The sequence below is a fragment of the Phalacrocorax aristotelis genome, chromosome 16 (assembly GCF_949628215.1).
Source record: "Phalacrocorax aristotelis chromosome 16, bGulAri2.1, whole genome shotgun sequence".
Taxonomy (NCBI): domain Eukaryota; kingdom Metazoa; phylum Chordata; class Aves; order Suliformes; family Phalacrocoracidae; genus Phalacrocorax; species Phalacrocorax aristotelis.
The window spans coordinates 10832065-10855890 of NC_134291.1; the positions used below are offsets into that span (position 1 = coordinate 10832065).

The 23826-nt window shown below is 39.0% G+C and overlaps 1 protein-coding gene across 11 annotated transcripts in view; it reads right to left on the bottom strand.

Annotated features, from left to right (window-relative positions):
- Window positions 1-23826, bottom strand: part of STXBP4 (syntaxin binding protein 4) — a 78905-nt gene that overhangs the window by 12592 nt on the left and 42487 nt on the right. For 10 of the 11 annotated variants that reach the window (XR_012663352.1, XM_075111335.1, XM_075111338.1 and 7 more), the window contains one exon: window positions 7469-7526. The exons of the other annotated variant lie outside the window; for it this stretch is intronic. Coding sequence is in view for 9 of the 10 variants with exons in the window: in XM_075111335.1 (XP_074967436.1) it covers window positions 7469-7526 (58 nt within the window). In the remaining variant the exon portion in view is untranslated. The remainder of the gene's footprint in view (window positions 1-7468; window positions 7527-23826) is intronic. 11 annotated transcript variants of the gene reach the window in all.

The window sequence follows — 23826 nt, forward strand, 5'->3', positions numbered from 1 at the left end:
TCGGCAGCAGAGCCGGTACTCGATCCAGTCCGGGGGAATTTTTATTGCACGTTCATGGTTTTTCTTAGTTTGCTGCTCTGAACTCACTGAAACAAATGTACAGAAGTTACTTCTCGACCAGCTCTGCTATGATTTGAACTTTATCAAACTTGATTTCTTCCAGGAAGGGCCACTCCAACCACTACTTAGATAACCTGCAGATAACTAGGATACTGTAACATACCAGTATATACTGGAACGGGTCAGCAGAGGCAAAGCTGAACACACCTCACCTCAGCAGGTTGGGTTTTCAGCCCTTCCTTGATAATGCAGCAGAAATGTGTAACGTACACTTACCAGAGGAGCAGCTTTTTCTTTTTTTTTTTTTTCCAATTTATCATGCAGTAAGTAAAATCAGCTGTGATTTAGTTTCCTTTTTTGATGATACCTTTAGCTGTGGTGCTAGAAAACATCAACGTTTATACTACAGAATTTCTTAATGTGTCACACATGCTTTGCTATTCATAGTTCAGTCATAAAATCATAAACAGTTTCTGTGAATGCCCAGCTTTCAGTAAAATTAATGATGGCTCCTTCCCAGTCAAAACCAAACAAAACAGAATATTATAAAATATGTAAGTATGACGAGCTGGCTTTACAAGTCATTAATTCATTCAATTCAATCAGAAGCCTGATTTGTTATGTATGACTTCAAAAGCTACCAGAACACGTCATGTGTGGGTTTCATTAACTGTATTTTGCAAGTACTGACTTTAGGCTCCTACTTAACATGAACCAAATTCTACACCCAGCTGTGCTGGTCAGAGCACTTTCATTGCCTACTTTGTCACACTGAAGCACACAATGCTTACATGTGAAACTTCTGATCTTTAGATAAACTGCTGAAAGATAACCCTAAATCAAATATTACTGTCTCCCCTTTGGTATAAGGCAGAAAACATCACAGACCCTAATACATCTAAGGGAAAAGATCCCAAAATATTAAAATATCTGGGAACTTTTACTTGTCTTTCAGGAAAATTAAATGTAAGATAAATGTTCTTGAGGAAAATAACAGCTAATGTGGAATAGCTGGAACAGAGTCCTGTTAAAAAGCTAGAAAAACAGTGTTTACAGGGGCAAAATTCACAGCTGGTCCTTACAAACTGTATACATATGCAAGGAGTGGGTGGGAGTGGGAGGGAGCATAGCAAGGCCCTACCTAATTTTAGGTGCCAGTCTCATGATACAGAACTGCCATATGTTAAAGGTGAACGTAGTGGGAGGATGGAAGAGATTAACTAGAATGGGTTTTCTGGGAAAAAAATTAGTGTCCCAGCTATGCTTTTTTATGCTGTCCCTGTGTGGTTCTAAAGCACCAGTGTATAACCATTAATTAATCAGCATATATGATACTTCACTGGGAGAGCAAAGTTATGTATAGACTCTTTCTCCTGTTTAAAAATCAAACCTCGGAGTTACTAACGCACCAAATCCATTCAGTGATAGAAAACGCTTCCTGTTCGCAGCGCTGGCACTTCCACGAGGACTTCAATGCCAGAGCGTACAACAGAAGTGAAATTTTGTTCTAATAGTGGTTACAACACTTAGTAAACACATTCAACGTTACACCTGAGCTAAGCCTGGGCAAAAATAGCCACACGACTAGCTTTAAAAGCGAACAAGAGGAACCTTCTCTTACTTGTAAAGCTTTCCCAACCTAATGCCTCCCAGCTGCCGGGTAAGTGCATGCATACACAGCTGGAGGTAGGTGATACTTCATGAGGGCTCCTTAGCCCCTTTGTGTCTCTGGGTTTTCCAGATAGAATGTCTATTTGCGACAGGAATTTGTATTACAACATTGGTAATTGAATTTCTGACAACAGAAGAGCAGCCATGTTAATCATCTGGTAAGTGAAATTCATTAATATCTAACTTTTTTACCTTCATGTGGGGCTTCTTCAGTACCTCCAAGGTCAAGACGGACATTGGAAGAATTGGAGAGGATCCCGTGCAGGCTCACCAAGACTGTTAGAGAGTTGGAGAACTTGGCACATGAAGAAATCTTGAAGGAATTGGGTTTGTTCAGCCCAGGGAGAGAAAACTCAGGGGATAGGGTGGGGTGGGGTGTGGGTGTTTAATCAAAGTCTTCCGATACCTAAAGGATAGTTATTAAGAAAATGGAGGCACTCTTTTCACAAAGATTTATGGCAACAGACAAGAAGCAATTGCTTCACGGGAAATTCTGTCTACGTTAAGATTATATTCTTCACTGTGAGAACAACTAAACATCGGAATAGGGTGCCCAGACAGGTGGTGGAATCTCCCTCACCGGCAATATTCAAGACTTGGTTGGACAGGGCTCTGGATAACTTACTGTTCAAGAGAAGGTTAAACGAGGTGACCTCCAGACATCCCTTCCAGTCTGGACTTCTATGATTTTGTACCATGATTTTGGAATTGCAACAGACTGCTGAAAACCCCGCTAGGCTACTTTCAATTGTCACTTTGAGCAGATGAGGTCAGAATTTCAACTCTTCGTAACGAAACCGGCTGATAAGAACAGCAATAGAAATACCAGAAATAAATTGGTGAGGAAACAGACACCAGTACTGTGTTTCTATTGCACATTAATTGATGGGGCATGAATCTGGTGCTATGTATGAATGACTGGTTGTATTGCTACATGCAAAATAAAATAGTGCTTGCCCTCTCCGTGACTTTAAAGTACACCAGGTTATCTTAAAACATATCTGGGGCCAAACTCACCCTTTACTCTCCAGAAGGAGGAAAGCACAGCTACACTAGCGACAAACTGATCCTGACCTTTTAGTCTACTGGTGTTATTTTTGTCCTGCTGATAACTGTTAATTTATATTATATTAATAAGACACTTGAACGTGCTTTTTTTTCCAATGCATACACTGAGCTGTAACTCAGAGAAGCTTACGTTAGTTTGCTGTTTCATGGTAAACCTATACACATGACCTTAATGCCTAGCACAGAATCATGCGAGGCTAAAAGGTAGTTTTTCTCACACTTGCCAGTACTTTGTGACCAACCTTAGCAACCTGAAAAATTTACAGAATCACAGAATCCCAGGTTGGAAGGGACCTCAGGGATCATCTAGTCCAACCTTTCTGGGAAGAGCACAGTCCAGACAAGATGGCCCAGCACCCTGTCCAGATGACTCTTGAAGGTGTCCAACGTGGCCGAGTCAACCCCTTCCCTGGGGAGATTATTCCAATGGTGACTGTCCTCACTGTGAAAAATTTCCCTCTGGTGTCCAATCAGAATCTCCCCAAGATTACCGAGAGACTGAAATGATTTCCTGAATAAAAGAGGTGATTTCAAAAATTGTCTTAAGGTCATGGACAAGATACAGCTTTCCCTGGTAGGTATAGAGAGCTGTTCAGCCCCTTAGAAGTATGGCCAATAAATGTTTTATTCATGTCAGTTATTCACATAAGTGGGTTTCACTTTAGTGTGTAACACAAGCCAGCTGGTTTGCTTCTTTTAAACTCTCATTTCTCATGCACTTCATATTGCTACACCCCCTTCAGAGATATTTATGGAAATTTCACAGCAAGCTGTCTCAGGCTTATGTGCTATTAAGATTCCATTCTGGGGTGTTTACTGCATTAGATTTATAATATACAGATTTATGGACTCAGCTACTTGATGGCCCAATAAAGCACACTGGAACTGAAGGCAACCACTAATTAAAATAATATTTGATTGTCCTTAGCATACTGTAAAACCGCTCCAGATTTAAACAGAGCCATCGCAGCTTCTCTATAGCCTCCCAGCTTAACTGCATAATAAGAAAACTGACAACGCACATACAAGATCACTTTCATTGTGGCTACACTTTGGGAATTATAACATGTTTTTCCATCTGTTTATATACACGGAAATGGGCTGATGTTGAAATACTCCTAAGCCCCTCAGGGCCTCCGCTGTTCTCAACACCAAAGAATGAAAGGATTGAAATTAACAGCCAGAGAGAACAAGGTTACAGTATTAGTAGCAGGGCTGTGAAGTATCGACTATTCTGCTAATCCCCATTTAAACAATTAGATTAAATCCTGCTGAAAAGGATCAGTTGATAAGATGCACCTCAAGCTAAGTTCCTCCTAGAAAAGGATATTTTCAATGTTGGGCAGAATCTTCATCGTGGAATCTCTACTGTTCAGTGTCTCAAACAAGGCCTTAGGCAACCCCTGCTCCTTGCTCTAAATAGTTAACTTTCTCAGACCGACTTCATACACGTTACAAAGTGTAGTAAGAGTATGAATTCTCAGGCATGCAAAGCCTGGCTTACGCTCTGTAAAGGCATTTGGAAACAGTGATGAAAGCAAAATAAGGAAATAGTTAAAAGGAGCATAAATTACCATGATGTCTTATTGCAGGGCTCAGTTAATTCCATTTTAATGACTGCATTAAGAGCTCTTAACACTACTTCTGTGTGCTGGCTCCATCCAGAAGAAAGGAAGTTTATAGGCAGTGGCCATGAAGGGTGACTCTGTACCCTTCTCTGCAATTAAAATGGACAGATTTTCCTTGCCTGCCACGTGAAGACTGACGTCCAGAACCTTACAGGACAGATTACAGAAGGTAACAACGATGGAAGACCTGGGGCACTATCACTTGTAATGCTAGGACCATATTAAAAGGAGGGGAGAACATTCATGAGTCATAAACAGCCAGAAGACGTGCAAAAATTCCTGAGAAAGCTTTTTCATGTGAACCACTCAATGCAGATCTGTAGTTCCAGCAAGTGGGGATAACATGCAAAACATCTGATGTTTTATACAAGTTAGGGCTTCCACCATCTCGACTACCTGAGATTCTGCTGCCGCTAATATGCATCTTTATCGTCACATCTGCATTAGTTCAGCATCCAAGTGCGGAACTTAAGAGAAATTTCCTGTGCATGTTCAGCAAATCTAGCTTTCCGCTGAGTCATCAAGATAAGTGCTTGTATGAGAAGCACAGAAACAAAAGCAGGAAAAAAAGAGAAGGGGATGATGTTGCAGGAATGTGAGATTTCCTCTGTTCTGCTGCTAAATTTTATTTGCTATTATTGCTAGATAATACTATCTTCAAGCTCAGTTTCCAATTACGCAGCTGTAAACCTAGAGTATTGCAAGTGTTTGACCCAGAACAGAATCCAGAATCCACTTTAACTTTCCAACTGTCCTATAACGGCTCCCTGTATCAACAGATGGAGACCAAGGGAACAGTGCTCTATTTTAAGAGTTGCTCTTGTATTTATTTCCATTGCTATGCAATTCGCTTTCAATTCACTTTCATTTCCTAAGTTATTTTTCTACAATTTTTATTTTATAAATCCCATGTAGTAACCTACATCTGACTGAAAAGAAAAGCCGCCCTTAGAGCTGGAATGCAGTATCATATATGGTGTGTTTGGAAACCTCTGCAGAAAAAACATGTCTGCTTTAATACATCTAGCCTGAGGCGCCACGGGGTGAGTCAAGGACAACGGAGCCGTTGTTTGAAAAAAAGAAAAATAGAATGTCCCTGCTTTTCTTGGCTAGCTAGTACAAAAACTTCTGTGTTATTAACGTGACTTTTATAAGAGTTTGGGATAAAAGTAATTTTTATCTCACTGCAAAGATTTATTTGCTGCCCTTCCTGTCTTTTAGGAGGCTGTGGAAGTCCACCTGCAAACCAGTGTCTTCCTGGCACCTATAAGAATTAAACAATATGCAAATCTCAGCAGCTAGAGTAACTAGCTATTAATTAAGCAATGATTCACGATATAGATGAAGGGAGATGAGTTGTATTTTTCACCAATTGTTTCAATCTTCTAGAGGAATAATAAAAAAATATTAAATTAATTTTCACTATATTCTGGAATAAAATAACAGCGTACTGTCCAATTCACTTCCTGAAGCTTCTGGGACATACAACAGGACCTACTTCTTTTTCATGTATTTTTCCTCCAGAACCAGAGAACACAACTGAAAAAATATCTTTCCTATAGCATACACCAAATCCATACAGCTTTTATCAGGCAGGCCTTTTACAGAGGCTTTCAATTCTCTACCTGCAAGCTATGAGCAGGATATAAACCATACCTCAGATTTGGTTAAAAAATAATATAATCTTTTTTCATTTTTTGTAAATAATGAATTTGCACTGCATTTTTTCTTCTAGTCTTTCAGAAAAATGATCACTAAGGAACTCTTACAGTTAAGGAAAGGCAAAAACAAGGGCCAAAGCTTAGTTCTTCCCCCCCCCCATAATTACACCTTCAAATGCTAACTGCTTTAAAAACTTCTGAAGAGGCTTTCTTTATGCTTTAGACACTGCATTATTGTAACATCTTATTAATGTCACCTTTCCTCTAGTCTCTGGAGAGTTTTGAAAAATGACTTTGTTGGCAATATCTTCTAATAAATCACCAGTAACTCCTGTTAGAGACATAGTTTTCTGTAATTTTTTGGGGGGTCATAATAACTGCTCACTCTTGCAATGTCTGTCCTGAACACCCGTCTGTGAAATTCAGCGTTAGTTAATATAAGTATTTCTCATAAGCCAGCTATGAAGAGTACGGCTTTATCTTTGGCAACCTCTTGAAAATGCAGAAAGCAAACCCTATGGAAACCGTAGGTATAATTTTCATAGGGTAGAAATCAAGAACAGAAAATCGTGTATGTGCAGGACATGCAGAATATGAGAGAAGGCTTTCGCACCGGGTGCAGCTTCAGGGGCATCATCACTGGAACAAACATTGCTTAGCCTGCAGACAGCGATACCGTGAAAGGGCAATTTTCTGATACACAAGTTAGTAAGCCTCCATTTAGCATCTTAAGTGTAAAGTCTAGGCTATAATCACTTTTCTCCTAAATGAATGGTAAGGCAGTTGGAATTCTCTTGATCATTTTATAAATATAACTAAATGCTTTCAGTCCACCCTCTTGCAGCGACAGAATAACTTATTCCCACAAGGGAGCAGGATACAATGTCAAAAAAAACCTATCAGTAACTTTAGATTTAGCTGAAACCAGAGCATTCCCTTCTAAAAATCTAAAAGAATTCTAAGAATTCTTCCACTTCCCCAAAATATAAGGGCATTTTTAAAATAGATATTTATACTTGTAAACTATTTAAAGGCTGAGATATTTTTTTTTCTTATCTCCCGGGCCCATTCTAGGGTGAAACGTAACTGGGGAAGTTCTCAGCATTGTAGACTAGGGTTGTCAAAGATATCTGAAGGGTGCAGAGACACCATTCTCACTAAATTTCACCTGGATTTGTGACTAAGCCCCCTAGGACCCTCTGGACAGTGAAGTCACGAAAACCAGAAAAGAAAAAGTGATGTTGGTAATAAAGATGTATATAAAACATATGACAGCTGTTGCTATTTTACTAATTTTTCCATTAATTCTAGGTTTAAAAGGGTGTTTAGTTTGACGTGGTTTTATTTTAACTCTGACCCGTTTCGCCTGGAACTACTCACTTGATAAAGTATTTGATTCCATCTGCTGTATAAGCTTCTTCCCATCCATAAGGCAGACCTAGGATGAAATGAAGAAATAAGATGTCTCTCAAAGCATAGGTGACAGAAACATAGGTTTGAAGTGGTGTAAGTCAGAACGCTGTCATTTCAAACCATGTCATAAACAGATTACAAATGAATTCTTGCTGGTTTTGCAGTAGATAATAACACAAACAATACAATTTAAGAAATATTTGCTGTGCTACAAAGCTATAAACCATCTGATGATACTTCCAGGAGCAGCATTTCTTTTGCAGAAGCTGACAGTCTGGTCAAATTAGAGCGTAGCAGTTAATTCTTTTTGAACTTTTTCTTGTAATTTACACCTATATGAAGTGACCAAAAAACCCGCCGTGCCTGTGGCCTGTTTTGACAGCTGCCTCATACAGATGCTAATAACCGTATGAGGTAGAAGTCTGGGCAGAATGAAACCCTCTGCTCTTTGGTTTATCACCAACTTTTGTGTTTATACATAATTCTTTGGGAATTTAAACACGGATGCCGAGGCACTTAGAGCCAGGTTCAGAGAAAATATGTACAGATATTTGTATGTATACTTATCTCTGTCTACATATCCTGACAAAGGTTAATTTACTGAACGCATTGCTTGATTTTGTGATGTACAGTAACGTTTCTGGGAGCTGAAGTATGTCATACTGGGAAGTTTAGCATAAATGAACATATTAATTCTGAAAGGGCGCCAGGTTTATGTGCACTAAGAAACTGTGCTCTTTTCCCCTTTTGTAATTTCCAGTCGTGCTCATCTTAAAAACTCAACTGTGGACTTTCTAAGTCCCGTCCATGAGAATGACGAGTAATACTATTAGTAGGGTACTATACTATATCACTTTTAAGATTAATTTTTCATGGGAAATGTCTACCTTCTGTATTACTATTTGTTCAAAACCAAATGTTTGTAGAGTTTGAAAAGTGCTGGGGGAAAAAAGGCATCAGTCAATGTGCAAAAACACTCCTGATGCATGATTTTGTGATACTATGCTGTAACTTAATGAAGGAAAGTGCAAGGTCCTGAAAAACCTCCCTTTTTTGCAGACCAGAAATATATATACAATTAAAATATGCATGAAAATTTGTTCTGCAAGTGCTTTAGCTTGAAAGTCATCTCGAAATGTTAGTGTCTTAGGAGTTAAACTATTTTTGTTCAAGCCACAGTGTATCTCAAAGACCAGCTCATTAGAACCATCTGTGAGCCTGCTTTAGATTGAAAACTTTTATTTGGAAAATGTGCTGGACTGCACGCACCATATGATCTTTGAAAGCTGCTTCATACCAAGGCATGCCCTAAGTGCACACAGACATTTCTTTGGAAGTTCTTTCTTAAAAGGCTCGTTTTCTTTTCTTCCATCATCACACCTTTTCCCTAGTGTGGTCCTTCCTTCTTAAAAACCTGGAAAGGGATAACTTCAGGTCCCAAAGACACACAGAGTTCATTACAGCTACTGAATCATGGCTTGGCGCAGGGAAGCAGGTACAAACCAGCTGAGAAGTAACTATACCTGTAGGCACCAAGTGAGGAGCAACAAGTCGGTCTACCGAAACTCCAGAATTCAGAAACTTGAGAATTGGTAACTGCAGACCAGCACCATAACTGTTTAGTACAGCTTGAAAAGCAAAAAGCACGTTGGATTAATTTTCTCCTTTCACTTTTACCCCATATTAGTCACTTATCTCAGGCTTCTTCCATTTTCAGTTTAGCACAGATCTATACAATCTGTTCCTCAAAACACGCCACCTACTACCTTTGAGAGAGAATAAACCACAGCTACTTCTCTCTAAATACAAGGTAGTCGCTTCCTAACAATTTTCAGGCTCTGATTCCTATGAAGGAAGGAAGAAAAGGATGTTTTAAGTTATAAATATGCTAGACATGATCACTAGTTCTTCATTCCTCTCCCACAAAAGATGAGACCTTTATTTAACATGGATATTTTCTAATGATTTAAATAGCAATAGGAGTCAACATTCAGTTGCTTCCACCTGCCCTGGCCTCTCCCCACTCCCGCGTGCACCACAATAAATGATAACGGACTTGCTCAGTTATGAATAAAACCTCAGCATCTCCTCTGTGCTCACATGGATCCCTTACTTCACCCGTTTCATTCATCAGTGATAAATACACTTTTTTCACTAGTAATTTGATCAACTTATATCTTTTTTTTCCCTTCTAAATGAAGAGCGATACATAGGTAGCAATAACTGATGCCCTGCGTTCTTTTCTTAACCATGAAGACCACGCTTTTCGAAAACACTGAATACGTTTGTCACCTAGAAATGAAACTCTGGAGATACCTCCACAGCTTTATTTGCCTGTTTGACTTTAAGTGCATTAGACTGTATATCCTATCCACTCCTTACATGTTTCAAAATTCTACCTACACCTGCAGGGTTTTTAATGCCTTTATTATCCACTTTTACTCTTTCTCCGCTAGTTTTTCACTGCTGTTCCCTTTACTCTTTCCTTCACTGTTAGATTTGTACTTATATTTCTCGGTATTTCCCATGGTAGCCAGGAGGCTCTCATGTTTTGCATCGTATTTCCCTAGACATCATCTTTGCTTCCTTCAAGCTCACTTTGTCCATGAATCATTCATAAGTTGATCTACTTCCTAGTGCTCTACTTTTTCACACCCTCAAGGGTCAGATTTGTTGCCTGTCCTAGGACTTGCTTTGAAAGCCTGCTAAGCTCTCACCTGGAATAAATGGGAGGCAAAGAACCTCAAAGAGTGGGAAATAGTCTAAAAGATAAAGGATTTAGTCTATATGAACTCCAGAAGTCTTAGGTTTCCTACATATTTATAATTTCTTCTGTGAATTGCTACAGTCTTTGATGAATCTTCATAAATAATACATCTCAGCTGCAGTTGTCGGCATATATCATCTTAAAAAAATTACAATTTACAATATCTAGAAGTATTTTCAGTAGAAAATACAAGCTTCTCGCTATTCAAATATTTGTAATTATTCATCTTTTGCAAGGTAAAAAAAGGTAAAACTGCAAAAGTAATTATGCATGCAAAAGAAATGGAATACAGTCCAAACAGAATAGTCTCCTGAGAGAGTGCATGTTAGCCAAAATACATTATAACCTACCATTATATGCATTTATTTAGGGTTAATGCAAAGGAGGTTTCTATAATTCTATGTGAAAAACAACAAACCACTTGCTGTTGTTTGTCTACCAGTAGCGCTGTGGCTGGTCACAGAGCAGCAAGGCAGTATCCCTGGTGACTGTTTACGTCCTCAGCTGCAAGATGCCTGCTGTGATAGCCACTGTTGTAAAGCTAACATTATATAAAGCAGAAAGGGAATGAAACCCTAGGGCAAACAAAATTTTCCTGATACTTGATAAAGCGTGGTTCTCGCCTATCTTTATCACTTCCTTGGGTTAACAGGACAAAGAACATGTACCAGCATTGATACTTGGTTGGTTGCAGTAAGTAGGAAGATAAACCTCAGCCCAAATTATAAACTTGTATGAAGCAATAGATGTTGAAGATTGTGCCCATTGTTTCCAAGGCAGAATGCATACACTGTCCCTCGTGCTTCAGCACAGCCTCCCTGCAATAAAAGCTGCCCGCAGCATGATCAAAGCATGTCCCTAAAGGAAGGGGGAAATACAGAAATTAGGAAAAACCCCCATTTCACTGGGCAGTTATCAAACCTAGAAACTGTGCATTAATGTAGTGGGGTTTTTTTCCCCCTCCAATAAGTCAGTTAAAAAATATTAAACAAAAAGGAATGTAGAGGTCAGCAGATGAAACTAATAAAAGCAGATACCACAGCATGAATATTCAGTTGACTCAAAACTGACAGTTATTTCCCTAACATCTAAATACTGCAGTCCAAAATGGTTTAATTTTCTTATTTTCTGACAAAATTACTCAAAAGACATGAGAGATTTAGAACCTATAGTAAGAACTAGTTAAAAATTTACTGTTCACTAGGATTTTACCTAGATTTGGAGAAAGTGGGACTGTTTAGATGCATAAAGATAAGTATGTCCTGAAGTGCTCTATGTTGGCCTTAAGGCCAGACTTTAAAACCCTGCTTCCATTACACGCAGTCACACAAACATTACTGATGAATTTGCAGAGACTGCTTAGGGGTAGGTGCCTACCGGAGGTGTAAGCTCACCCTCAAAACTCTTTTGTGAAACACAAACTTCTTCCCAGCACTGTTCACAGCTTTTCATCCACCATAAAAAGGACGTCTGGCTACAGCTCGTTTCCTGTCAAGGCTAAACAATCTTGTGGCCGTATCATTAAACCACTTCGTCTGGAATTAATATGAAGTATCAAGCTTAAGGGATGCAATAGCTATCTGGGATTCAAAAGCCACATAGTATTAGTATTCGGTTTCACAATGAATGTATTCTTTAACCAACAACAGAAATAAGGATGTCTTTTTTACATATCCTTTTACTTATGCTTGACTTTTCCAGCTATATGTTTTTAAGGAAGAGCATGACCTAGCTCAGAACTACCCCTTATTTACCTCCTAGTGATTTACTTATATTTAATATTGTGATACTCCAAAATTCAGAAGTTTTTGCAGAAGTAGAAATTACCCGTTAAAAGTATTTCTGATATCGAAGATTTGCTAAAGGACATTATAAACAGTTTTCTCTGTTAGCTTGATAAATGAGTTTTTGAATTCTGATCTCTCTTTAATATCCACCCGTTCAGCTATTACCAACACTTAAGCCTTCCTCACGAGGCCTCAATAATAATGCAAAATTGCTTAGTTAAGATCCCAAATGCCTTTGGCTCTTCTCTTTGAGCTATCCATGCAGTGCAGAGGACAGAGGGCTGCAAATCTGACTTGCTGGCTCTAAGTTATCTGGTCTTGGACTCCTGAGTGCTCCTGGAACATGGGAATAGCCCAGACACAAGACTAGAGGTATCATATGATGTGAGACCAGCAGAAACGCCTCTGTGAGTCATGCAACTGAACACAGCTAAAGCAATAATCTGTGGAGAAATACCCAGCCTTCTTTGTTGACTCTGTTCAGTGGGGTGCAGGCATAAAATGGCCCTTTATTTTCTGAGGCTGTCAGTGCTATATACTGTATGTTCCTGCTTATTTGTGAATTAAGTATAAAACATCAGGTTCAGAAGAACAGCTTTCAGGAGTGAGTGTGCACTTCTGGCATTTGCTTGTGTGCCACTTTATTCTGCAGACTATTTCAAGGGCTCTTCCCACAAACGTGTTTCATTTTATGAATAATACTCTGCTAAGGGGGCATTCCATTCCTTTCTTTCACATATCAAATTCCATTTTAAAGAAATTATTCTTTTGCTTTTGTTGGTGGTAATTTAATAAAACAAAGCTGGAGTAAGTAGTTTTCAAGTGGAGACATCTGGGAAATACTAGCAACTGAAATGTACGCTAATTCAGAGCATGGCTGGCAGATTGGCGTGTCTCCCTTCAGCCTTGTTCCTAGAAAGGAGAAGTATTTTTCTTACTTTGGATATTCAGGGCATGGTGAAAGATGACCTTGTGTTTTCCCATTTCCTGTTATTGATAAGATAGTGACCCATCTATGCTGGCAAACTCATTAATCTCTTACTAAAACAATTGCACCGTATCAAGTTACAATTTTGAACAGGAGTTATAGTTTGCTTCTTGTGCTGCAGGATTATATGATCAACTTCAAGATCTTTACAGTAATTCTGAAATTACAAACTGTTAGAAATATTTTTCTTCTATTCTAATACTCGTCCATGAATAACTTGGAACAGTTAATGAAACAGCATGGATACAACAGGAATTGTAATGTATGAACAACTGAGTAATTTAAGGAGCGAAGAATGGCCTTGATCGGTGCATGCGATCAGCCGTTGCTGAAGACGTGTTGCTCGCCCAGCTGACGTAACCCAGAAATCCAAATTCAGAACAAACCCTGCCAGCGCGTGCACTTAAGTTCTTCAGAAACAAGCGAGAGCTACCTTTCACCCGAGCAATGAGGCTGCTGCTGTCTCTCTTCAGGATGGATAAAGAATTATCTTCTGGAGACATTACTTTAAAAAAATGTATCTTTTCAGAAAATGAATGTTGGAAATACAACAAAACCCCAAACCTACATATTTTTCAAATAAAGGCTAATACTATCCTTTCAAACAGAAGTTTTAGGTACTGTAGGATCCAAACAATTTAGACTGTTATTAAGATGAGAAGCAAACAGTCTACCTGCTGCTCATTTTTATCCATGCAGGAGGTTAGTAGTGAAAGTAAAACATAAGCACAACACACTTAACGAGGGCAATAAAATACTTTCTTCTGCCTGGTGGCAACCGAATGTGTACGACCAATTACAGAGAAGCGGCAGAAGTCACCGGAGCTTGCAGAACATACTTCACAACAACATTACTAGAAAACATTCTGACTTTTAAAGGGAACGGGAAGAATACAGCAAATGAAGTGCCAAGCTGTCTGCTTCCCCGAGTAGAAGCTGTTCTTCTAAGGTACCCTGGAGAAGAGACAGGCTTCTGTGAGGCCAGGGAAGGTAAACAAGCCACCAGCAACTGACAACAAAAAACCAACAAACCACCAATAAAACATCAACTTTTGGATAAATCCTCCTCTTAGCCTGGAGGTAAACCAGAAGATTCATGCCGTTACCTAGAATCTGAGCATCTACACCAAGTACTGAGGTGAAACTGGGAACGTCTTTAAGCCTTCAAAAAGCCAACGAAAAACTGCATTCCATGAAAGGAATTCAAGGTACTACTGATCGTTATTATTTTTGTAATGTAATCACCTTTCAGAAAAAAGGGGTTATTTAACAACTTACATGGAAAAGCATAAGCCTGTTATTTCAATATGTTTATAATACAATCCATAGGTGTCACATTTGGCTTATGACACCCTTTCACATACCACACATCTGACAGAAGTTCTACAACTGATTTTGAGGAGCCGAGGATGCCATTAAGCAGTATGTCCTTCAACGTTACAGCTATTTTGGCCACGAATGTAGAATGTTTGTCTAGTCATTCGGTCAGGGAAGCGTAAGCCCTCAAAGGCAGGGGATAGTGAAAGCAGAGAGGCGTTTAAGACTAGCTCATTCTGACCAAACGTTGAGTTTTGCATCTACTGGCTCATATTATTTGCTTTTGAAAATACATTTAACATACTGATTATCTGACAGTTACACTGGTTCTTACTAAAATGCTACTGGCTGTCCAGTGAAAATACACAAGAATGCAGTGACCACCCCCCTCCCCCCCCAATTCTTTTGTTTACTGTCGTTGAAGAATCTGTGCTAAGGTGGAGACAATGCAGAAAATCAGAAAACTGCAGAATGCAGAAATCTCCCTCTTCCACAGAGAAGGCTGCAAAATATCATACCAGTGCTCCTTATCCTCTAGTGGCTCCCACCTGCTTTAGTCTGCCAACTCAAAGGTGTTTTATTTTAATGTTAAAGGCTCCAAAACCAGAGTCTTAGTGACACAGCAAGAGAAATACAGTACCCAAGGATCATATAGGTAGCAGTGGTCCCTGATAAGGTCTCCAAAATGGTAAGCATGTACCCCATTACATTTTTTTCAGTCTCATTCAGCTTTTAAAAAAAGAATTAATTGCAGGCTTTTTTCTACAGCCTTCCCGTATTGACTGTTGCCGTGATGCTGTCTGTCTGCAACGGGGCAAGAACGTGTTATTTCCATTGCTGACTGAATACACTACACTTACAAACTAATTTCTGAGGAATATTTGCATAAGTTAATTTGAAATTAATTTTGTTTATGCCTACAAATCTCAAACTGCTGAAGACAAGACAGGAAACACATTATTTAATATAAAATTAGAGAAATGGTCCATAACTGGGGAATTCTACACAGGTACCACGTAGGCTGAAGAAAGTTAAATTCATACAAGTAAGTACTCTCTTGAGGGCATTCTTGTTCTGAATTGGTACGATCCTCTTCCAGCTGATTAAAAGAATGTGGAGGAACACACTCTTATTCCAGAAAGACAAGCCTCTGCACACAGGGAACTCACCACCAGGACTAGGTAATTAGGAATAGCCTGGAACACTTCACTGTACGGCCCAGCTCTAAACCATTTACTTCTTCCTCAGTTTCCCTACTCTCTCACTCCCCTGATTACTCTCTGTTCCGGAATTCATCCGTCTCCTCCCCTCCTTACTGGATCAATTCTCTTGTCACCATCTATTGTGCTATCCACCCACTTCCATCACTGTCATCTCGCATTGCTCACTGACGCATGTGATTGTTAAATATAAGTTTAATTAGAAAGCATTCATCAGTAACAAATTAAAAATGACTGTCTAAAATTAGAATTGATCAGATATTGTCTGAGATGTAAAAAGCAATAGTATTACATGATATGCCTTTCTTGCTAAGTAATATCTTACTTTTTTTGCACTGATGATGAAATTAAATTGCGCAGGGGGCTGGCATAAACCACCCACAACCGAGAGACACAGAACTACTCTCTGCTGAGCTCATTGCTCAGTAAGTCCAGACCAAAGTAGTACTTTTTCCTTTTGAAGCAAGAATTGTACAAACACATTAATACAAGATATCCTTTTAGCCTGTTACAAAAACCGCTGTAGCTACACAGAAGTGAAAGAAGGGTTTTATTTACAGGAAGACGTGACTTTAAAGCCAGCATATTTTATAAATAACGGCAAAAGTTCTTCGAAACTCAGATAGATACCTTCCCTTTTTTTGTTATAAATCTGAGGAAAAAAAAATCCACCATGTGCCTAACTCAGCATACATTATTTTACCTTAACTGCAAAGGATTCAAATATAATACCCGTAGCAATTGCTAATGCAAAGCCAGATCTCCATCCTTAACGCCCAGTTAATGATACATACGCTGTATGGCATGAGGCAATACATCTAGTGTGAGACTTACGTACATTTTGCACCTCATTTAGGTCTCCTTCATGAGCACCCAGCAATTATGTTTTACTCTTGCAAATTCTCCTTAAAATATACTTTTAAAAAGCTTCCCATATCATTCTTGGCAATCAACGGTCTCTGTACTTCTTTCCACTGAAATTATCACACTTGTGCACCATATATGTCTAAGTAACTCTGCTAGCCCTCAGCTTCTCACTCCTACCTACTGAAAAAAGTAAAAGAATGTGACAACTGAAGGAACTGACAGAAAAGCATACCAACCCTCTTAGACAAGATGAGCACTGATAGCTTTAGCATACATTGATATTTGAAACAAAGGTCCGCTCCTTCCCCCCGCCAGCTTGAATCCAGCTCCCTCAGGATGCTCACCGTCGCGTAGCCACAGCAACTCAGCTCAGCACTGGCTGCGCAAAAGTGCGCACAGCTCCTTGGCTGAGCTCCATACGGTAGGGGTTACTTTGGTTTTTCGTACCAGAGAGAACGGGCGTCGCTCCCTGAGTGGTGTGCATACGCACGTACCCACACAGAGACGGGGCGCACCCCCCTCTCCTGATAAGCAGCCGGCTCTCTCTGACCTGGGCTTGCAAATCGGAAGAGGAGGCAGGGCAGCCTTCAGCTTGAGACACTGGTCTGGGACCGAGATCTCAGCCTTCAATTCCCATCTCACCTGTGTGTCTCCTCTGACAGTGAGCAAGCTGCATCTCCATGCTACAAAATTTGGAAGGATTTCCCCCCTCCATGTCAAAACATCATACTGTAATTCAGGATTAATGCACTAAAATTCTAAACATTATGTCAACACAAATTATTAGAGGGACAATTTAGGAAGCATTTACCATCCAGTAAAATCATTGATTATGGAGAGTTTTGGCTTCAGTCTCCATAGTTACCAAGAACAAGTACAACTTGTATGGGAAGAGGCACAAAGTCAATTAATTTTTTTCATAGTGGGGTCACAGTATGAACTAAATGAATCCATAGACTTTTAAAGGTCTGCTCTTTAATGAAGTCTTCCTTCAGAGATGCTGGAAATTAACCTAATGAGACTACACTAATCTTGTTAGCTCATCTGCATTTTAAGGTATAATATCACTTACTTGTTTTTCATTATTAAAATGTTTTGATTTGAAAGTCAGTACAGACAGTGCCTATTCAAAACCTGACTCATCTTTTCTCATTAAAGGTAACTGAATGGAGAGAGAATAAATTGCTTTTCTAGCAGCTACAACAGAGTTCTGAAATCTAGGTCACACTAAAGAACTGTCTTAAATACAGGCTTTAGACATTGAATTGTCTTTTTCCTTGCTGTGAAACATTGGGCCTAATAGACATGTTCAATCACCAATAAGTTAGCTAGCGACTTGTTAATAATTGGTACTTGAAATATATTTTTTATTTGATCAGGCTATAAAATTATCCCATCTTTATTAGCGTCACCTTTTATCTAGCCTCTCTGCTTGTACATAATTACAAGCTGTAATGCTCGGATTCTCAGCCATCCAATTAAACAAGTGGCATTTAATTCCTAGGTCCAGTAACAGTACCCACAAGTAAGACCAGTTAGGTGAAAACGATGGCATTCTTCTCTCACATTCAACAAAATGTTTTTTAGTCCAAGTCAGGAGAGTTGAGGGATAATTCAGGATTTAAAACCCTTTGTAAACAGACATTTCTTTGCAATGTCATTGAAAAACAGGATTAGAATTTTGTGAGAGCTTGACTAACTGGATCAAATGTATGAAATAAATAGGGTGTAGTTCAATAATGACAAAAGCAAAGTGCTACCATGGGTGCAAATAATCAGCTGCACAAAACAAGCTGGGCATGTCTAGGTAGCCTTTGGTTCAGCAGAACAGGCTCTGGAAGTACAGGAAAGCCTGAACTTCATACGAATCAGGAACATGAAGCTCTGTCGGGCGAGGGAACACCATTTGGGGATTTCAGAGCTGGCGTGCTACATCTTACAGCAAACAAACTTCTTCCATTTCCGTCTCCCACTGGAAGGTCTCAGCTACAGAACTCAAATACAATTTTGACGACTTGGAGGGAATTCCGAGAAATGCAAGGGTGATGAAATGGCTAAGAGACATGCTCTGTAAGGAAAAACTGAGCAAACTGGTATTACTCAGTTTATGTTGGGGAACAGAAAATGGAGTGGAGACACGATATGGTCTTCAAATATGTTAAAAGCTGCCATGAAGAGGAAAGCAGTAGGGTGTTTTCAATAACTGTAGGGATGAAGACAAGTAGTAATGGGCTTAAGTTGCAATGAGGAGGGTTTAGGCCAAAGGAAAAGCTTTCTAATGGTGAAGATAATTAAGGATGGAAATAGTTAGCCTACAGAAGCTGTGGAATGTGCCAGACAAATACCTGTTTGGACTAATGCAGATATAATTCATGTGGCTGGAGGCAGGTGGATGAACAACCTAATTGCTGGAGGTACTTTTTAGCCAAAGCTTTTCTGATTCCTTGATGGCAAAGTACCATCTGAGTGCTAGTTTTCTGAGCTTTTGTGTAATTTACATTACGCACAGACATTGCTTCTGCTTCCCATTTGCAAGGCATTTTTGTGTCTTGTGTTCACAGAAATAATTTACTTTAATTATATTATGTGCCGAACAACTCTTCTCTTGCCTCCTTCCAAGTATTTGTTGTAAAACCAAACCAATCCTGGCAAAAGAAATAGGCTTTATAGTATGTTTTTTAGGCTTGTCAGATAGCACCTGAACTCACACCCCAATAATAATACTAAAACCAAAACTAAAAACAACAACAAAAACACAGCGAAAGGTGAAACTGTGGAAGTTTTTTTGCTGTCTACTACCTTTCTAATAAATCATTCCACCTTGATTTGGCTTCACTGGCCTTATTTATGTAACATTATAGGCACTGCTTTTAAGCACAGGTATGTACTTAAACGTCGCTATTTCAGCAGTGATGCTATAGCTCAGTGACTGCAAATTGTTTTGAGTCAGGCATCACTACCCACCCTCAAAAATACTCATAGATCATCATAATGAATCTTGTCCTTGAAAAGAGTGTAAAAATGCTAAGTTTCTGTAAACAAGTTGTAAATCAGTTATAAGAGTTCAGCAGCTGTTGACAAACTACAGCTTGGAAACCACAGCTGTAATTCTAAATTACTCTGAAATATGTGGATAACCATGCATTAAAAATGTAATTCGGGTCAAGTACACAGCACTGACACATAGCATCAAACACACAGTACCAAAAGATAACAATTACAATTAAAATTGCAAGAATCCAAAACCAGCAAAACTTTTTCAGGAAACTTCAACAGACCCTACGCTGGCTGTCTCCATTCTTAAGTCTGCTTCCTCATTAGGCATTCTCTTTCTCTAATGGAAGCCTTCAAGAGGGTAAGAGACAGTGTGAAGGTGCTACTTGACATTGTTCCACAGTCAAGGCACCAACTGACACTGTTGTTCAATGACAATGCGCTGCATAAATACAACATACAGTAACGATAAAACAGAAACAACGTATTTTTATAAATCACTAACAAACTTGACATTTACCTAAGAATGCAGAAGAACATCATCTATATTGTAACAGATTCTAGTAATAGTAGATTACTTTCCATGAAGAAATATTGCTATGACACCTAGTCAGAAAAATAAAATTGTTATTTAACTCAGGAGACTTCTGTTAAGTCCTTGCCTTTCGCCCCCTCCCAGGAACGAGCGAGCCTGCTGCTTCATGGCTCAAATCCCTCCTTAAAATGGGGATAATAATTCTAATCAAGGTGTACAAATGATGGAAATAAAGCAGATGATCTTAGATTTACAGACTGAAGAATGGACTTGTCTCACAGGTCTAGTGCTCCATTTTTAATTTACTATCCATGCACACTCAATTTAATTTAAATTGGGAAGATTTGAAGGACTGCACACTATTACATTTCTCAAGTGGAAGGCTTCCTTTCTGTTGCAATGAAACTTTTTAAAATTCTTAGATAGATTTTCCTTTTGGAATTACAGTACGAGGTACACTGTCAAAATTACAACTCTTCATTCTCATTTACCATGGAGGCAAAATTGGAAATTTAAATGATCTGCAGAAAATTCAAAGTCTTCCTGCAGTAAACAGATATGTAGAACAAGCTTTTAAATTCCAGATTGTGTCCTTGTAAATTTGTATTAAAACACATTTGGACTTTTTTCCTGAGGATTATAGAAACCATTTTCCCTGTTATGCAACTCTGAATTTCAATTTTTCTCAAAGTCTGTAAGTTGTTCACCTTTTCATCTATTTGCAGTGTATATAAAGAGTTGCTGCTAAGCTGTTTTTTTAACAAAACCTTCTCATTTTCAGAATGAGGCAAAAGTTCAGCAATCTCTGTATTACAGGGCAAAAGGGATCCACTTCTCATCTTGTGTGTATTTGATGCTATGTATCGGAACAATTAAAATTAAGTCAAGTTTATTCTCAGATTACATCATGGAAGATGTAAAAGGAAAGTTACTATAAGTTTATTTCAATTCCCAAACTATATTCCCTTGTTGCAACTGCAAAAAGTTTTCAGATCAGGAAAGGAATGTGGGTACTCTGTAATTTAATAAAAAATAATATTACAATTTCTTGCTACCTTAAGTTTAAGTTTTGGACAAACTGTGTAGTAGCCACTGTTTCTGCACTGTGTCACTCACTCACAGTGTGTGCTTGATAGCAGGGACCTACAGCCCAGGGCACATGTTGAACTGGAAGACAGCTGCTCCCAGTTCCTATGGAGTTTTCCGTTGAGCAGAGGTGGAAACCAGAAAACCAGTGCCCCACAGAGACTAAATCAAGCGATGCATTCAGCAGCAGCATGAAGCTCCTCTCTTGCTCTATTGTGTCTCACTCTATGTCGTCTCTACAAGATGAGACTGAGCAAACAAGAAGGTAACTAAATTATAAATTCAAGACAACTGGGAGATGCTTCTACTATATACGAAAGAGGTTTTATGTCTCCTGTTGACTTCAGAAGTCAGCGGAAGCCAGGAAGACATGCCACAGGCACACCTACTCCTGCTCTTGTGTAAGAACAAATGTATTTTGGAGCATTGTTCTTGAGAAGTTGACACCATTTGGTATAATGCCAAGATACTACACGAGGATTCAGTGCCAGAATTTTGTGGCAAAAGATATCAGTCCCCATGAGCTCAAAATTCAGCAAGCAGAAGGAGCTGCTGATGACCAGATGTCATGGTTTAACACCAGCTGGCAACTAAGCACCACACAGCCACTTGCTCACCCTCCCCTGCCCCAGCGGGATGGGGGAGAGAATCGGAAGAGTAGAAGTGAGAAAACTTGAGGGTTGAGACAAGAACCGTTTAACAATTGTAATAAAATAAAAGAAAAATTAAAAATTATAGTGAAAATGAAAAAACAAAAGGGAGAGAGAGGAACAAAACCCAGGAAAGCCAAGTGATGAACCTCTCGCCACCCGCCGACCGATGCCCAGCCCGTCCCCAAGCAGCGATACTGCCCCCCGGCCAACTGCCCCCAGTTTATATACTGGGCGTGACGTCATATGGTACGGAATATCCCTTTCATCAGTTGGAACCAGCTGTCCTGGCTGTGCCCCCTCCCAGCTCCCTGTGCCCCCGCCAGAGAGTGGGAAGCTGAAAAGTCCTTGCTTTAGTATAAGCACCTCTTAGCAACAACTAAAATATCAGTGTGTTGTCAACATTATTCTCACACTAAATCCAAAAGACAGCACTGTACTAGCTACTAGGAAGAAAATTAACTCCCATCCCAGCGGAAACCAGGACAGCAGCTCACATTCCAAAATCACCAATGTCATTCTGGGATTTATCTTTTTTTTTTTTTTAAATGCCTACTCAGAAAAGATTCAACAGTAAAAAGTTCCTTTAATAAGGTAATATTATTACTTTCTACAAAAGTTAAATTAAACTTCCCATTAAATATTTTTGGTTGAGGAAAAATTCTTCAACCTTCAGGGACTAGTAAAACTGAAATTTTCCACTGGATAAAACAGTTGATAACTTGTCTTTTGGGAAAACTCACCTCTTTTTGTTAAAAACATATTATTCCTTTGAAACTTCCAATTTCACCAAATTCGTATTTTCTAATGGAAGTACTGTCTCAGGAAACATTTAATTGACAAACATAAACCTCTTCATCTTTAAAGCATACAGCACTGAATATAAGATTTACCTCTTTTACTAGTCAAAAACTATTAAAAAGGGGACCTGTCCAGATGCGTTCAGAATATACATTGTATTATTTAATAGGTCTCTTCTACTTCTGATCTCAGTAATTCACTGAAACATTTATGGCCTTGCCAGAACAATGAATACACAGAGTTATCTCTCTAGTTATCACTATGCTGCTCCTTGACAAGCAGCTCTTCCAGTAAGGAAGAAAAGGTACCGTTCTAGGTTATTTGCTGAAAGAATATTAAGAGTGTGCTATCCTCCCTATGCAGCATTGTCCCTAGAAAGATGATCTTGCAGGAAACAATTTTCTCTTTCTGATACTAAAAATATAAAAAGACTTAGCAGCATGAGTTTCAGCATACACCAGCAATCAGGCAATATTCTTGGGGTCAACAGAAGACTCACATTTTGTTATTCGGCCTCTGCAAATGCATACTTAATACCCCTATCCCAGTTAACAAAAGTCATGTTAGCCAGGGTATGCCCTACCCAGTTACATCTGGATTTTGATGCACAGCCTAAACCAAAAAGGGGGGGAGGGAACAGCCCACGCTTACTTTTTCAGAACTCTTCTGATGCGCTACAGCCTGTACAAAATTAGAGCACTGTTGCATATTTAATTTCAAGAACAAAATAGTAATAACATACATGGCTTTAATTCTGTTGTAATAAAAATTTTGTTGTAATAACAAAAGAATAAAAGAAACAAGATCACTTAACAATATTAGTTCTTCTCAGAATAGCAAAATTATTATTTTGAAGACACTCCACTCTACCTCATAACGTTCTTCCACCAACACTGTCAAAAGAATGGGAAGGGACAACTAACACTGCTGAATACGCAATGCTTTCGGCAACTGACCATAATACAGTTAAAAAAACCCTACTGAAGAAACGGAGAGATTCCGTATTTCAGCTTTTGATGCTTAAGATGTAAGACTTTGTGGTCCAAAAATCAAAAGCAACTATCAAGAGAACAAGCACTAATGGATGCTGACCACCAGAGCTTCCATTGCTGCCTTTTTAGAGATAGTCACCCTTCAAGGAAAATGAATACAAAAACTGGGCAACTAAACTTCTGCCTGTAGGACCTTCACAGTCAGATGTATAATGACTACTGCGACCAACTAGCAAGATCAATATCAGTAAGGTAAGTAGGATTTTTGGAAACTGTGTTAATTTGGAGATGATTTTAGTGAACTTCAGCATGATCGCCATG